This window comes from Phacochoerus africanus, chromosome 5 (genome assembly GCF_016906955.1).
Source record: "Phacochoerus africanus isolate WHEZ1 chromosome 5, ROS_Pafr_v1, whole genome shotgun sequence".
Taxonomy (NCBI): Eukaryota; Metazoa; Chordata; class Mammalia; order Artiodactyla; family Suidae; genus Phacochoerus; species Phacochoerus africanus.
In genome coordinates this window covers 55,453,739-55,471,332 of record NC_062548.1, presented here as the reverse complement: position 1 = coordinate 55,471,332, position 17,594 = coordinate 55,453,739, and the positions used below count along the sequence as shown (strand labels likewise).

General features: G+C 40.1%; 1 protein-coding gene across 2 annotated transcripts in view; it reads left to right on the top strand.

The window, feature by feature from the left end:
* TMEM182 (transmembrane protein 182) overlaps positions 1-17,594 on the top strand; it is a 186,827-nt gene that overhangs the window by 32,500 nt on the left and 136,733 nt on the right. For both annotated transcript variants that reach the window (XM_047781327.1, XM_047781326.1), the window contains exon 4: positions 1,349-1,486. In XM_047781327.1, coding sequence (XP_047637283.1) covers positions 1,349-1,486 — 138 coding nt within the window. The remainder of the gene's footprint in view (positions 1-1,348; positions 1,487-17,594) is intronic.

Here is a 17,594-nt window from a genome sequence, read left to right as displayed (position 1 = left end):
ATTTGGCTCAAAGCCCTTCATTCTTGCTTCCTGCACTCAGAGCATTTCTGTATTTTACTGCTCTGTGCCCTGCAGAGCCTGGATACAACCATAGCATACTTCCTGACACAGCAAGCCTGGCAGCCACTGCCAAATGAATGGTGTTGGCAATGCCTTTGGGTCCTGTCTTCAAGACCGAGTTATTCAGGTGAAAATATGTCTTCTTTTCCCATTTAACTGCAGTGATTCCTCACCTTAATTTTCCATCTTCCCATCTTCCTTACTCTTAAAGATTCCAGTGGACTGACATATTTTTTTTTCTCTTTACCAGGTGGGCTTGTTGAGAAAAATCATTCTTTACTTTTTTATAAAGTTTCTGTATTTTCATAAAAAAATTGAAATTTGATGAATATAATTCACTCTGCTTTCCTTCATTTATACATATAGGAATTTATTTTAGTGTTTTGCCTTTGGGAAATGATGGATTTGTTTAACAGATTGGTAATTATTCCACTCAAAAATGATCACTAGAATTCCTCTTTATTTGATTACTAAATGTCACCAAATCCACAATTTATTTATCACCAGCTGCATCCATTAAACCAGACTTGCTGGCCCTTGCTAAGAGACTGCTATAACTTCTCTATTTTAAATCTTTCTGAGAACGAATATTAGTAGAAAATAGTAAGCCTTAAATATATCTGATTTTAAATCTCAGTCTGTACAACCTTTTTTTTTTTTTTTTGCTTTGCTTACCATTTTTATTACCTGAAGACTATTTTCCAGTAGAATCTCAATCTAAATAGAAGTGTGCGTGTGTGTGTTTGTGTGTGTGTGTGTGTGTATAGGTGTGTGTGTGTATATATATATAGTTGTTGTTAGGAGATTGGGGTGAATATTACTGGCTTCTAAAGGATCAGTGTGGCATAAGCATTAGCTTGGCAAGAAGTAAGAGGCAGTGTTAGCGAATATGAATCCCTTTTTATGTCTTTGTCCATTTGGTGTGAACACTTAAGTGTGACCCATATTGGAAGTTTCTCCAGTAGAGTCTTTCTAGAACTTCAGCTGTTCGCACTGTGAAACAGATAGTCTGGTCAGAAAAATGAGCTCCCAGAGTATATTCAGCCCGTGTGTAGGGTGAATACTGTGCTTGCGTTGATACAGGTTCAGCATCATTGCATCCAAAAGTTGTCTGGTGAGGCTTCTTTTTAAAGATAACTCGGGACCATAGGCTGGGATTCACAGGCAGTGCTAGGGCTGAAATGAACCAAATGAAGAGTAGGGAAACTTAAACAACGACGACGACGGTCTGCTGTGTTCACAATCTAAGTGTGCTTTTCTTTTCTCCTTTTCTCCTGGGGGTCTGCAGTTTACCGTGGCTTCTGGGCGGTTCTGATGCTCCTGGGGGTAGTCGCCGTGGTGACTGCGAGCTTTCTGATCATCTGTGCAGCCCCCTTTGCCAGCCACTTTCTCTACAAAGTCGGGGGAGGCTCCTATATTGCAGCAGGTATGTTCAATATGAAGGGTATGTCTTCCAGCAGCGGTTTTCCTCCATATCTTCATCTTTTCTATTTCTAGTTTTGGGGGTGGGGCTTCTAGTAGTAGTTAATATTCACATACAGTATTTATTGAGTGCTAATAACTATATGTCACACACTTTTCCATGGACTTTCTATTTTTCATTTGCTCATTGTATCTACGTTATGTGAATGAAGACACTAAACAGGAAAGCTCTGCTTTTCACAAGCCTTTTAATCTCTCTTATCCTGTTAATTTTTCACCTGTAAAATGGTGGTTATAACACATTTGTCTGTAATATCTGGATGTAGGTGTAGCTTTTTTGTGTGTGCTTACGAAGACAATCCCTTATGCTATTACAAACCTTCATGATTTGTTTATTATAGGTAAAAAGCACATTTTTCTACATCATTCTGTTTTCTTAATTGTGGTTTATGGGCATTATCTAAACACTCTGATGTGTAAAACCTGCATTTATTTTAGTCAGCTTTCCAACCGGTCTTTCTAATTCCTGCTGAAGTGATCATAGTATAAATAGAAAAATGATTGAATAGGTAAGTCTTGTCAATTTGGGGAGTTTTTCAGTTAATTAGGAAGTAAAAGCCAGAGCACTAACTTGAAAACGTATGCACAGGTTTTTTTTTTTTTTTTTGTAAACCTAAGGATTCTAGGAATTTAGACAAACTTCTGTCTGAGTAAGATCCAACTGCACCTGAGTTTGCTGTATTGTGGCATCAGATGAGAAGGACCAGGTGTCTTGCCTTGGATTGCAGTGACCGAAGGAAGGGGCCAGAGTGGGCGGCTCTATTGTCTCTCTACTCATTGCAGAGCTGGCTCATGACATGGCTCAGCATCATCTAAAATGGTCAGTTAACAAGACAGTTCCTTTAAGCACTATTTCTGCATAATACTTAATTTTTCAGGGGGAATAAAAAGAATAATCCAGTGTAGATCCTCTGCTCAAAGAGCTTAAAAAATTCCCCCACAGAACAGCCAAAACCAAAACCAGAACCAAACCAAAACCCACCATGGGGAGAAGGGTCTTATTTAACCTATTCTGTCTTTCTTTCATCTTTTATTTCAACTCTCTCTTCATTTAGTTTCAAGGGCCTTTAACAAGGACTGGTTTACCTATTTGAACTCATAATCTTTAAAATAACATTGGAATTCCCCATCGTGGCTCAGTGGTTAACAAATCCAACTAGTAACCATGAGGTTTTGGGTTCAATCCCTGGCCTCACTCACTGGGTTAAGGATTTGGCATTGCCATGAGCTGTCGTGTAGGTTGCAGATGCGGCTCGGATCCTGCATTGCTGTGGCCCTGACGTAGGCCAGCGGCTACAGCTCTGATTAGACCCCTAGCCTGGGAACCTCCATATGCCACAGGTGCGGCCCTAGAAAAAGACAAAAAAATAAAAAATAAAATAAAATAACATTAAACCACTGAGATATAATTCACATACCACAACCTACTCACCATGTTAAAGTGTATAATGCAATGTTTTTTTTTGTTTTGTTTCTTACATTTCCAGAGTTGGGCAAAGATCACCACTATCTGATTCCAGAATATTTTTGTCACACCACAAAAAAAACCTCCTCATCTCCTATCTCCCTGCACCCCCCCCCACCCCACTCCTGGCCCTGAGAACCAGTGCTATACCTTCTGTTACTGTGGTTTCACTGTTCTGGACACTTCATATGTGTGGAATTACACAATATGTGACCTTTTTGTCTGGCTTCCTTCTCTTGGATCTCATAATTGATCTCTCTTCTTTACTTCATAATTTCATAAGCCCAAACCCCTCATCTGCCTTCTTCACCAAATACCTTTTCCTCCTCCAAACCACATTTTACTCTCACTTCATTCAAAGGTCTAGATAAGGTGCATGTTTTTCCATGGTTTTCACAGAAGTAATAGCGCTCTACTAAAATGTGTAAATATTTGTTTCTTCTTCTTCTTTGCTTTTTAATCTTCTAAAACTTTGCCAATAAAAAGAATATGTATTAGCTATAATTTAGTGTTAACATTGTGTGCAAAATAATTGTTTTAAATTCAGAAATGCTCTGATCTTGGATTTGATCTTTACTAGAGAAATGTGTGTGTGTAGTGCTTTTGAGAAAATTGTTGGTAATTTTTCCATTTTATTCTTTGGGGAAATAGCATATCTAATGAACTTTTGGCTTCAGTGGATGGGAGAGCTGAGGTCCTCTTGGCTCAGGTCTTTATGCAAAAACCCCTTGTGTTGAGAGGCATCTATGGTGTTCTGGGAGCCCATCCTGAAAGCCACTCAACCAGATGATTATGAGGATACTGCTTTTCAAGTCTGACTTTGAATTTCCTTCATGGCACAATTCTTTATTTTTTGTGTAGGACCATTTATTTCCAAGAACAGAGAGAGAGATCCTGTTGAATGAGATAAAAAAAAAAATTACTGTTTACTTTTATCTGTTTGGACAGAGAAAGCGATGTTCTCAGGAATAATTAAAATTTACTGGCTAGGAGTTCCCGTCACGGCTCTGTGGTTAACGAATCTGACTAGGAACCATGAGGTTGTGGGTTTGATCCCTGGCCTTGCTCAATGGGTTAAGGATCATGTGTTGCTATGGCTGTGGCTGTGGTGTGGCATAGGCCAGCAGCTGCAGCTCCAATTCAACTCCTAGCCTGGGAACCTCCCCTCCATATGCCGCAGGTGCAGCCCTAAAAAGCAAAATAAATAAATAAATAAATAAATAAAAGATTTAACTGGCTAGTAGCAGTTTCCACCATGACAATCTTTTACAGCAGTTGTGGAACCAATAACTCACCCTTCAACCTGAATGCTATTGACAGAATTTTTAAAATCTTCACTTCTCCATTATTAACATCCTGAGATAATGCTAATAGGCAACTAGTCCTTTCAGAGTTGGTGTGGAAACTTACATGCTATTCTATCTTAACACTAAGGAATTATGTGCGAGATGCTAGGGTTTTTGGGTGCCCAACATTTTTCTGGACTACATTTAATATAGAACATTTACTGAGTTAAATTGGATTGAATTTATCATGCTTTCTTTAGTTAGATATTATGTTTTGAAAACAAAGAGCTCTCCTCCCATGGGCCGAGTATTCCAGAATCTCTTCTTTGTAGGCCTTGCCTTGTCCTTCCTGCCTCACCATCTTCTTGTTGCCAACATGCTGTACTCAGCGGGAACAGGTGTGGCCTGGGCCCACAGTTGCTGTGGTTACTTTGTCAGTGCCACAAACAAGATTGGACACTGTCTCTTTATTTGGACAGATGGCCTTAGGACAGGGCAGAACTAGATTCCAAGTGGCCATTGCTGGGTGTGTGCACATAGAAAGACTCTTTGGCATCAGCAAGAAGATTATTTTTGGGCATTCCATTCATGGCCATGGCATGCTGATGTCACAGCTGTCACTGTGAGCAAGGGTGGGGTCCCTGGTCTTCCTCTGGCCCTGTCAGCAGCTCAGAGCAAGGTCTGGAGGCCATATGTTGTCACTTGTTGCACTTAGGCAGACGGTGCCTCAGGCTGGGCCCTGTGTTCCTCAAGGAAGTTCAGCTCTGGACCAAGTACATGGATGTTGGGGACATGGCTCGGATCGTCAGTGTCGGAAAATGAGACACATGAACACGGGGAGATCTCGACAAGGCTCTTTACTTAAGCAGAAGGGCGCAGGTGCTCAAAAAGCACGCTCAAAGAAGAAAAGACCCTCCCTGTTTATCCCTAACGCAGGTGATGTACCTGTCCCCTCTCTATTGGTCAGGTCAGGATGCACATTCTTCTTGGTTAGCTAATTTGAAACAAAGAAGAGGGAAAGAGGAGGGGGTTTGCAGGAAGGCGTTTCAGCCAAAACCAGAGCAAAATGGAGTAACCAAGATTTTCTTTGACAGAAGAGACATTATGTTACTTTCCACACAGCCATTGTCATGTTATGACACCCAAGTCTGTTTCAGTGTGTCTCACTCCATACCTGTGCCTAAACAATTGCTGAAATTTTAAATGTGGATTCCATGAGGACTCAGATACAAAGGGCTGACCTGAGTCTTCTCCTAACCCTGTGATGTTGGATGTGATAGGAAAGGTGCAAGAAGGCATAGGGCATTATAGAGCATTTGAAATATGTGCAGAAAGTTATTGTACGGCTGAATATTCCTACTGCCTTGGCAAAATGACTTTAATACAGGAATGACTATGCATGAGTAAGACCTCTGAATGTACAAGGAAGAATAATGATGGGGTCTGGATGTTCCAGGAAACTGATATTGGCTGATAAGCCATAAAACCTCCAAGTTCGTATTTTACCAGCATATCAGGTTAGGAAGATTTTTCTTCTGTAATTGAAATCACCTTTTCCTGAATGACAAACTGGGATTGCATTTTTTTTTTCTGCAGAGTGTAGAGCTAGACAAAGTCTCCCTTGGGTAGAGGGGCCTGGAAAGCTTCTGAATCTGGTTAAAAGCCTTGTTAGAGTCTCATGTTGGATGAGACAATACGTGCATCTCATATTGTAAATCCGAGGATCATAGAAGCCCACTCCCCAGGCTCAGGGTGTGTTAACTGAAGGAGAGGTCGTCTTTGCAAGGGAATTTAGTCCCTTGGAAGGTGATGGAGGCAAAGCCGTGGTCTGACCCCTGCCCTGTTCTGTGGCCACAGGCTATACTGCTCTCCCAGACAGCTGTTTCACAAGCCGTCGCTGGTCACCAGGGACATAAGCAGAGTGAGTTGGGGTGAGTTGTGTAAACCCTCTGCCACGTGGTCACACAGCCTGAACACATCCTCCTCTGGCTCAGCCCCGCTCTCTGGTCTGGAGGGCAGGGCCTTCTAAGAGCATAGGCATATGAACCCCTAAACATGTAGCTTAGGGAGATAACATTTTTACCTCCAGACAGTAAAACTGACTCAGAATTTTTGTTTGTTTTCTTTAAAAGATCAGTGGAATTTGTAGTAGCTCATGGTAAACCACATCCATTTCTACATAAGATCAATGTGATGGACGCATAATACCAGACTTTTTGCCTTAATCCTAGAAAAAATAGCTCATAGAAGCCCAGGGACATATTTCAGAAGTTCATTTTCCTTCAGCTGAGACTGAACACAGGGCTCACGGGAGGCACCGGAGTCATGCCTGGCTCATCATGTTTTCCTCCAGAGAAAGCAGAATGCATAGTGGTTGGAGTGGAAGAGTATATGGAGGAAACAGAGCAAGAGCAGGAAGGGATTCGGGAAGAATTGCTGACAGCCTAGACGCAAGCATTCTAAACTTATAGGCAACTGAATCTGCCCCTCACACCTGCTGTCTCCATGTCTATACAGTGAAAGATCCAGACTATAAACAACCACGGACCCAGGAGGGGTGAAGGAGGCTTCCATGTGAGGGGAATGGGCCTGGGGTGCCAGTGAGTGCTTGTTAGGCAGGCTTCCCTAAAGCTTGTGTCTTTCACCAAAGTCTAGGACTTTGTTGGAGGTGGGTTATGGGAAGAAAAAGTGATTAATAAAAACTATGTGTGACTGACACATCAGCCAGCCAGAGGTACTTTTATAGTAGAATTAGCATCCTTGATTTTTGTGAAATGCAGAATGGCTGCTTGGATTTCCCTTGGGCTCAGTCTAAAGGCTCAGGTATACTGCTCTGCTTTCCAGGTAGGAACTGAAGAGCTGATCCCTCTTATGTTTCCAAAACTACTTGCTTTATGCACTTGCTTTGTGCCTTCAGGTATCATATTTGGGAGTTTGTCTAGGAAAATTATTTGCTAGATATTGAAACTATTATGATGTGAAATTTTAACATCTTCAATCTGATACTGTTTTATAGATGTCAAATCTAGAATAAGTCAGCCTCGGTTAATATTAAATAGGAAAGAGCTGAGACGAGTTTTTGTTTGTTTGTTTATTTTTCCTTTTGGGGCACATCAACGACATATGGAAGTTCCTAGGCCAGGGATTGAATCAGGGCTGCAGCTGCAACCTATGCTGCAACCGTGGCAACATGGGATCAGGAACCCACTGCACCATAGCAGGAACTCCAAGATAGTTTTTATTTACAAAAACATTTTAAAGTCTTATTACTCTCAGATATTTCTTTGGAAGTTTATTTTTCTCTATATTGTTTATCAGTTGAAATATGTGTAGCAGGCTTTTAGAATCAGACTTGTCCTGACTTGGTTTTGTATGGGAACCGATATGCTAAACACGGACACACCTCAGAGGTATTGTGGGTTTGCTTCCAGACTCGTGATACTGCAGCCTATTAGTGTGCAGTATGATGTCCAAAAAATGTACATCCTTTGATTAAAAAGACTTTATTGCTTAAAAAAATGCTAATCATCATCTGAGCCTTCAGCACATTGTAATCTTTTTGTAATAGTAACATCAAAGATTGCTGATCCTGTATCACCTAATACAGACAATAATAATTAAAAAGGTAAAAGTATTGTGAGGATTACTAAAGTGTGGCACAGAAACCTGAATGAACAAATGCTGTTGGAAGAATGGCACCAGCTGACTTGCTTAGTGCAGGGGTTGCCACAGACCTTCAATATGTTAAAAATGCAGTATCCGAGAAGGGCAGTAAAGCAAAGTGCAGTGAAACCAGCCCTCCTGCCTATGACACTAACGTGAGGAGACAAGTCCCAGAGGGAGATTTCAAAAGGGACTCCCCACCCCGCCCCAGTTCCTGAGTGTCCACCATCTCAGCCAGGTGATGACAGCAGCTGTGGACTGTGATGGAGGGAAGGTGTGAAGGGGAGAGGGGACAGAGCTGTTTCTCTGGAGGGAGCTGTCCCCTGCCCTGCATCTCTGTGGCAGCCCCACCTGTCAGACCATCCCTGCCCAGACAGCCTGGGTTGAGGGGATCCTGCCCAGCGAGCCTAGAGTGTGAGGGACCCCCTCAGTGGTAGCTTTGGAGGAGCTTGTCTGAAAAAAACTGGAACTTCAGAACGAAAAACTTTAACGAAAAACTCCCCATCCTCCTTAAAAATGTATCTGAGCAGTTTTTCTTAGAACAAGAGTAATGGGCTTGACAAATGAATGATTTCACTCACCATGGGGTACCCTTACTCTTCACCCTTGAAAGGGAGTCTTCAGATGTGTGAGGTGACTGGACTCTCCCTAGCCTATAAATAGGACCCCTGGTTTGGAGTTAATTTTGCCATGTGAAAAGGCAGAATGAGTTCCCCTCTGCTTCATCCTCCTTTTCTGGTATACACACATCATAAACACTTTCTGTTTACTAGGTGCTGGAAGAGATTGAATTTTTTGGCAAATATTGTTTCATTCCACACCCTTCCCACAAACTATCACTTTGCTCAAAAATAACTATTAGTGAGTAGGTTCCACATTTTGATACCTTTTTTTCTTCTTTTTACAGCCACATGTGCAGCATTGGGAATTTCCTGGGCTAGGGGCCTAACTGGAGTTGCAGCTGTCAGCCTACACCACAGCCACAACCACACTGATCTGAGCCGCCTCTGTGACCTAAACCTCAGCTCACAGCAACACCAGATTCTTAACCCCCTGAGGGAGGCCATGGGTCGAACCCGCGTCCTCACGGACACTATGTCGGGTTCTTAACCCACGGAGCCACAGTGGGAACTCCAGAGGCCTTTTTTTTTAATACGTGTACTTTCTTATGTAGAAAGAGAAACACATCAGGGATAGATTCACCTGAAGGATCAGATCAACACAGGCTGAGTTTTTCCTAGGAAGAACTTTTACTCCCTGTAGCTAAGGGGCTATTGAGGAGAGGCAGGAGGTTCGCCTGACTGGACAGAAGAAACAGAAAATGTCCTTAGTGTGAATAAGCCCTGGTCTGGATTCACCTGCTGTTCTTTCCTAAGTGTTCCCTGGTGGGGCTGTGAGGTGACGGATGCCACTTGGTGGAGAAGGCCCATAAGACGTAGACAGGCACATTCCAAGCAGTCCTTCCCTCACTGCTCTCATGCAACCTCAGAAGTGCAAGGCCCTGTGGCACGTTGATTCCCTTGTCTCTTGGCCAGTCCTGAAATAGCCCCATCACATGAGAAGCTCTGACACTTTAGAAGATTTCAGAGAATAATATTTCTATCTATTAGCAAGAGCTCATGCCAGAGCTTAATAATAAAAGGAGCCAGCACTTGTTGTGCTAGCCTCTTCCGGGCCTCTCGCTAAGTGCTTTGCCCTGCTCATTCCTCCTGGCTGCTCTCTGTGGTCAGCACTTGTACTATCTCCATGTTACCAGGGACAGACAGAGACACAGAGAAGCCAAAAACTTGCTCAGGGTTACTCAGCTAGTAAAGTTTACATTGCACTGTTTTTGTATTTTTTGTTATTAAAGTATGGTTGATTTACAATGTTGTGCCAATTTCTGCACTACAGCATAGTGATCCAGTTTTAATGTGTGTGTGTGTCTGTATGTATATATAATATGTGTGTGTACACACACACACTCCCTTTTATTGTATTATCATTCATCATGGTCTATCCCAAGAGACCGAATGGATATAGTTCCCTGTGCTGTACAGTAGGACCTCACTGCCCATCTATCTAAATGTAATAGTTTGTATCTACTAACCCCAAACTCCCTGTCCTTCCCACTCTTTCCCCTCCCCCTTGGCAACCACAAGTCTGTTCTCTAGGTCTGTGAGTCTGTTTCTGCTCTGTAGAAAGGTTCATTTGTGCCATGTTTTAGATTCCATATATTAGTGATGTCATTTGGTATTTGTCTGTCTCTTTCTGACTTACTTCACTTAATATGAGAATCTCTGTTTGCATCCATGTTGCTGCAAATGGCATTATTTCATTCTTTTTATATGGCTGAGTCGTATTCCATTGTGTGTATATACCACATCTTCTTAAGCCATTCATCTGTTGATGGACATTTAGGGTTGCTTCCATGTCTTGGCTATTGTGAATAGTGCTGCTATGAACATACAGGTGCATGTATTTTTTTTTTTTTTTACTTATAGTTTTGTCTGGATACACGCCTAGGAGTGGGATGGCTGGATCATATGGTAGTTCTATGTTTAGTTTTCTTAGGAACCTCCATACTGTTTTCCATAGTGGTTGTACCAATATACCTTCTCACCAACAGTGCAGGAGGGCTCCCTTTTCTCTACACCCTCTCCAGCATTCATGTGTAGACTCATTAATGATGGTCATTCTGACCAGTGTGAGGTGGTACCTTATTGTAGTTTTGATCTGCAATTCTTTAATAATTTCAGCTTGTAAAGTTTAAATCTTTTTAGACTAGGGCAGACAGATTCCAAGCCAGTGCTCTTCAACCAGCACATACTTCCTAGAACTCAGTTACCATCAGAAAAACTTTCCTTGACATTAAATGAAACTGCTTTTCAAATTAAACTCCTACTTTCTTGTAGAGTTGATTTAACCTCATGATTATTCTCTATCAGTTATTTTTCAAGAGAATACAGAGTATTGAATGTACAGGGTGTTTAATGCCTAAAATTGTTATGTCAATCTACGAAAGTAATAAATATTTGAAAAATCTGATAGATGATAGACATTATATAGATTTGGTCCATTAAATAAAAACATGAGGCCAGAGAATGAAAGGGAAGAGACAATTCATGCATTTGGAAAATAGTATGATAAAGTGAAGGAATCAAGGAATATTTGGAAATCAGGTAGGTGTGATGAAAATATATAGTCATGAAATTATAATTTATAAGTTATTCAGGCTGTCTCAGAAAATTGGAATCAGTGGAAAATGAGTCTGAGAAAATGAAGACTGGAGATAAACCCAAGAATATTTATGGTTGATCATATGGTTGACCATTATATGTTAGTAGTTTTACATTTTCTGAAATATGGCATGTGAAGAGAAACATAATTTAATTATGAGAGAGCAATGCATGTTAAAGAAGAACAAGCAATTACAAATACATAATTTTAGATTATTTTTAAGGACTTCTAGTTAATGTTCTCAGAAAATGAATTTTTAATCATATATATTGTGTTTTTATTGACCCAACACCTTTCACTGAAAAAATATTGATGCCTGCCATATATAGGTACTATCCTAGATTCTCTTTTTTAACCATTCTTAAAAAATTGAGGTATAGTTAATTTACAGTATTGTGTTAGTTTCAGGTGTACAGCAAAGTGATTCAGTTATACATATATAAATGTACAAATAGATTCTTTTTCAGATAATTTTCCACTATAGGACATTACAAGACAGTGAGTAGAGTTCCCTGTGCTATACAATAGGTCCTTATTTATTTTATGTGCAGTAGTGTGTATACAGAAAAACTAATTTTTTAATGAGTGAAATATGTAATATACATGAGACTACTTTGAAAGTCTATTACAATATCATGACAATCATTACTTTCAGAAAATGTAGAATTGGCAAAATTTCCTTCCCCCATTATGTAATGTTTAGAAAAAATAAGTAGACATTTCAACTCTGGATGGACCTGTGAGCATAAGTTCAGTAGATTCAGCCTGCAGTCATGCTTGTGTTTCCTCCTAAAGGAATGACATGACACAGAGGGCTTCTGAGAAGTTGAGAAGGGCATCAAACATTTTTTTTTCTTTTTTTTTTAGAGCCACACCTGTGGCATATGGAAGTTCCCAGGCTTGAGGTCGAAATCGAAGTTGCAGCTGCCGGCCTACACCACAGCCACAGTGATGTGGAATCCAAGCTGTGTCTACAACCTACACCACAGCTCATTGTAATGATGTATCCTTAACCCACTGATCGAGGCCAGAGATGGAACGTGTGTCCTCTTGGATCCTAGTCGGATTCGTTGCCACTGAGCCACAATGGGGATTCCAAACATTGCTATTTTTAAGATTCCTAATGTATTAAAAGTTAATGTATGTCAAAACTAGTTTGCATTCATTGTGGAGTTTTTAAGTGTTTACATTTGATAAGTCAGTGTTCCATACTTTTAAAATACATACATAAAGGTAGTGACCCTACACATAACTTATTTTTCAGTCATCGTCCAAAGTCTTATATAAATCCTGGGCTTAAATCAGATAATCCTAATAGACCCCACTGTCAACCTTATCATGAGGGGGCACTGTGATTCCATGAGGTTCTCAAGGGAGGCCACTAACTTTTATCTTCTGCTTAAAGCTTAGTGATTCTTCCTAAATATCTGAGAGGCAACAAACACTCTTTCCAAAGGAGTCCCCGAAATAAGTAGTTCAGGGGTGGTAGTCTGGTTCCTAGGTTGGGGACCACTTCCCAGGGGCTCATTTTATAATGAAATTTCATGGCATTCATTTTTATGTCAGATTTTGTATGTTTTGAATAACACGTAGTTAAAGATTTGTTTAAAAAAAACAAAAACAAAAAAAACCCCAGGGAATTAGAGTTCCTGTTGTGGCTCAGTGATAATGAACCTGACAAGTATCCATGAGGATGAGGGTTCGATCTTGGCCTCGTTCAGTGGATTAAAGATCCTGCATTGCTGTGGCTATGCCTCCGATTCAACCCCTAGCCTGGGAGCTTTCATATGATGTGGGTATGGCCCTAAAAAAGACGAATAATAATAATAATAATAATTGGGGAATTGAAAACAACTGGTCACAAAAAAATCCCTGTGCTAAAATCCCTGTGAGCACTAGTGAATGACTGTCAGAAGTTTTGTTGGCAAAATTGAGGTTTGAGGAAGAGAATGTAAGAAAAAACAACTGTATTCTCAGAAGAGCATAGTAGGTCTGCTAGGGTGTAGTAGGTCTGCTAGGGTGGATAGGGGTTAAGACCGAACAGCTGTGCTCCAGGTCACTGCTGTAACATCAGTAAGCCCAGGGCCATTTATTCTCTTTTTGGAATAAGATCATGTTTTGTAAAATTTTTTTTACCAATTTTTTTTCAAAACCATTTGCCTAAGGATATGCTCTCCATCATTTCAATGCTCAATGTTTGAGTTAGAAGATCATATATCAGTGTTTTCATAGGCACTTAATCCATGATAGCCAAAACCTAGAAAGAACCCAAGTGTTCCTCAGTAGCTGAATGGATAACAAATAGTGATAGATTCATACAGTGGGGATCCTGCTTGGCTGTCAGGAGTGAACTGCTCACACGAGCAACAACAGGGACGGATTCTTGCTCTTTATGTTGAGTAAAACCCACCAGAGACAAAAGGCAGCACCCTGTTGGGGTGTCATTTCTATCAGGTTCTCAGAGCAGCCCTATTCTGTGGTGATAGATGCTTGGGTGGGGCAGTGGAGGGGGCCGTGAGCAAGCTCTCTGGAGGGGCAGTGATGGGTATGTTCTATTTTTAATGATGTTTAGATTTATCAAAACTCGTCAAACTGTACACTTCAAATCCATACATTTGGCTCTATTTAACTTACACCTCAATTAAAAGAATGAAAACATGATGAGAAACAACAATAAATGCAGTGCTTTTCACCCATTAGAAAAAAGCCTTCCAACCACTGGAGCTTGATATAATACCTTCAGATATTACTAGTGGCTAATGTAAGAAATGTTTGTATGAAGACGATTTATGTCTCTTTCTCACAAGCCCTTAGTAAGGATGTTGTTGGGTATGCACTTTAATATTCCTATGCAGATCTGCAGAAGGCATTTTTCATATATTTCTCCATGACTTGCTATGCTTCCTTTTAGAATGGTAGTAAATACACAGCTTGTCAAGTTTCCTTGTTTTCTTTCTTCTGAGCATGTCAGATTGAGGCTTACCATTCCATGAATGCTGCTGTCCTTGCATTTGTACCCATGCTCCAGATTTTTTTCTTTTTGTCTGTACTTAGCATGAACTCTTCCCCAGCCTTCCAGGCAGCTCCACCTGGAGAAGTCAGCTAGTCTCCTGCTGCCTCCTTGGAATATTTTACCTAGTTAGGTTATTTTGGAAGGTCTTCAGCCTAAAGTGTCACATCAGCTATCGGAGCGTCAGTTTGAGTTATGCCACAGACTAAACTTTTGATCTCGGTAGACAATTGACTGTTGCCAACTATTTTTGTCTTTTGAAAATAAGCATGATAATACGTTGGTGTTATCAGCCCTAAAATTTTCAAGAAGCTTACTTTCTAGTTCTACGTAGATGCCTTTGTTGAAAACTGCCCCGTCTCTCTAGACTGTCTGTGTCCTCCAAATAGAGAAAAGATTTGACTCTAATTTATTGGGCACTTTAACCTCCTTCATGACACATTTTTTTGACTGTGGAAATCTATGGCATTTTCTGCGTCCATTGAAAGCTAAAATGTGTTGCCACTGAATTTGTGTGGAAGGAAAGAGGCCAGTGCATCATCCTAATTTATGATTCTTCCCGAGGTAACCAATAACTGTCTATGATTCAAGCTGTTCAAGGGCAATTCAGTTACATCGGAGCAGCTAAAGATCAAGTTTAATGTTTCTCAGTATTTCCAAAGGCTTTTGTTTTTTAAGTGCAGGTCTACGTACTTCTAGGCAAAAATGCTGAGATTTGGCATTTGCCTATCTTTTAAAGAAGAAAATTTTCATTTCTGTGGCTAACTTTTCCTTAGGATTTTTTTTTTAAATCTGGCTTTTGTAATACTGTATAAAAGATCTTCGTAGTATGTCTTATTTTCCATTCTTGTATCTGAAATATTGAAGACACACAGTTTTATTTCTCAGTCTGTGATTTGGCATTGGGGAAATCATTTTGTTTTTATTTCCATACTGTGAATGTTTCCATGTTTTTTTGCAATCATTAGCAATTGTGTTCCTAATGGCCATTTGTGACTAATTTTTATGTGAACTTTGTGTTTAAAAATGCTTTCCAAAATGAATCTGTGACATTTGTAAGAGAAGCTATGCAAAATCATAAGCCAAGTTGTTCTTCCTTACACTGCCAATAAAAGAGCTCCAATATGGGAGTTCCCTGGTGGCCTAGGGGTTAGAGACTCAATGCTGTCATTGCTATGGCTCAAGAGACCCAACATATTCCTCCTGAGGCTTAATTATTTGTCTGTGGCTTTGTTGTGATCACAAATCTTCATTGGCTTTAGGGCCATATTTTAACTATGCCTCCAGTGAGCTCCTGTATGAGTTTTTGTTGGACTTCAAAAAATAGGAATTATAAAATTCAATTGGAATAAATTATGCTTTCAAAATATGTGATCTAATTTAAATCAAATTATATCTGAGTATTAGTGATATTTTCTATTCCTGCTAAAATCACTGTGGTGAGTGGGTTTGAAATGTAACTTACTTGTTACTCAAGATGGTTATTATTTATAATTATATTATTATATTATTTTGTCAATGAGGGGCTTAGGATAGCAAGGAATAACAATTACAGTTTTTCCATAGTATTGCCCCAGAAGAGACTCTTCACTAGATAGGTAGATCAAATCAATAATACTGCTACTGTTCATTAATAGTAACAATATCCCAAATGCCAGAGGCCTGGGAGCGTGCACTTGCTGATCAGAGAGGGACACGCGTCGGCGAATGTACAACACGGAGACAGCCTCTTTGTCCCTTCTTTCAGGGTGCTGGACTGCTCAAATTTTTATTGGCATAAGTGGTTGATTATATAGATTATATAGACAGCTTTTTGCTGCAGATTACATCACAGTGTTAAAAGTACATTGGTTAACTATTACATGGTATAGCAGCTATACATCATGTTTTAAGATCTTTGTTTTAACTAAACTTAGTGGGTACAATTTGGGGGCAGTTAGGTACAATACATCATGTTTTAAGATCTCTATCTTAACTAAACTTAGTGAGTACAATTTAAGGGCAATTAGGTACAATACATCGTGTGGAAAGGAGGAGACAGTACAAATCATCCCATGGCCAGCCAGTCTTTACAATTTGAAGAGTTCACAGACACAAGAATTTGGCATTCACAAATCTTGTTTTTAGACTGGTGCTTATCTTTAAAGCATTATGGCAGGGAGACAGTGTAAGAAAATATAAACCAACTTGACTAGATATCACTTAAAAGCTTCGATAACTCATAGCTAGGTGTCTTTTGGTCAAGAATAATATATGCCTAACTTCTATGAACCTCATTAAAATCCTAACTCTAAAGTTTACTGTATAACTAATTAATAGATAAACACTATGTTTTAACTAAGTTGGATTTAAATAGAGGAAAGTCCTTCAGGATGAAATTCTTATTATATTATTATTGTACTTTTGTTAAATCACAAATCACCACAGGAAAATAAGAATTTGGGAAATAAGAATAATAAGTAAATAATCAGGAAAGACTGAGGAAAACTGAATACCAAGTGTATTACAGAAAGGACTAAGTTATCCATGGAACAATCCCCACTCAGCAACACAAAATGGAAATTATTTCCTGGAAAACTTAGTTTTCCACCTATGTCAGCAGGCGAGTCTTATTGTCTTCTGGGGCCTGTCCTTGGAATTGTGCCGTGCAGGCAGGCATCCCCTTGTTTAGGAACCTGCCCTTGGAATTGTACCGTTCAGACAGGCCCCTTTCCTGGTTAGGAGCTTGTCCTCGGAACTGCACCATTCAGGCAGGCCTCTTTTTTTGATTAGGAGACTGCCCTCGAAATTGTACCGTTCAGGCAAGCTCCCTTCCTTGGCTTGTATTTTCTCAGTTCCCTGCACCCATCAAAAGAAAATGTGTCTTTATGGGTGTGTGAATATGCTCCCCTCCCCCGCTCCCCCCTACACTCTCCACTGTAAGTACTTTCCAACACACATAGCCATAGACTTCTGCCACACTTTTTTTGAGTTGTTAATTTTGGTTTTTGTTTTGAAATATTTTCAGGCATAGATAGAAATTGCAAATTCTTTCACCCAGAGACTCCATTCAAATTTTGCTAATTTTCCCCAACATGTCTCTAATAGCAAGTGAATTCAGTCCTGGCACATGCTCTGCATTTAGTTATATCACTTGCGTCTCCATCAAGGGAGAATAAATCATTTTTTGACCTTCGTGACCTTGGCTCTTTTGAAGAGAACTGGCCTGTGATCTTACAGAATGTCCCTGAATCGGTTTGTCTGATGTTTCCTCATAATTGGATTTAGGCTCTTCGTTTTTGGCTGCAGTATCATAGCAGTGATGCTGTGTTCTTCTCCTTGCATCTCATGAGGTGGTGACACCAATTTATCATGTTCTTGGTGATATTAACTTTGATCACGTGAGTAGGGTGGGATTTGCGAGGATCCT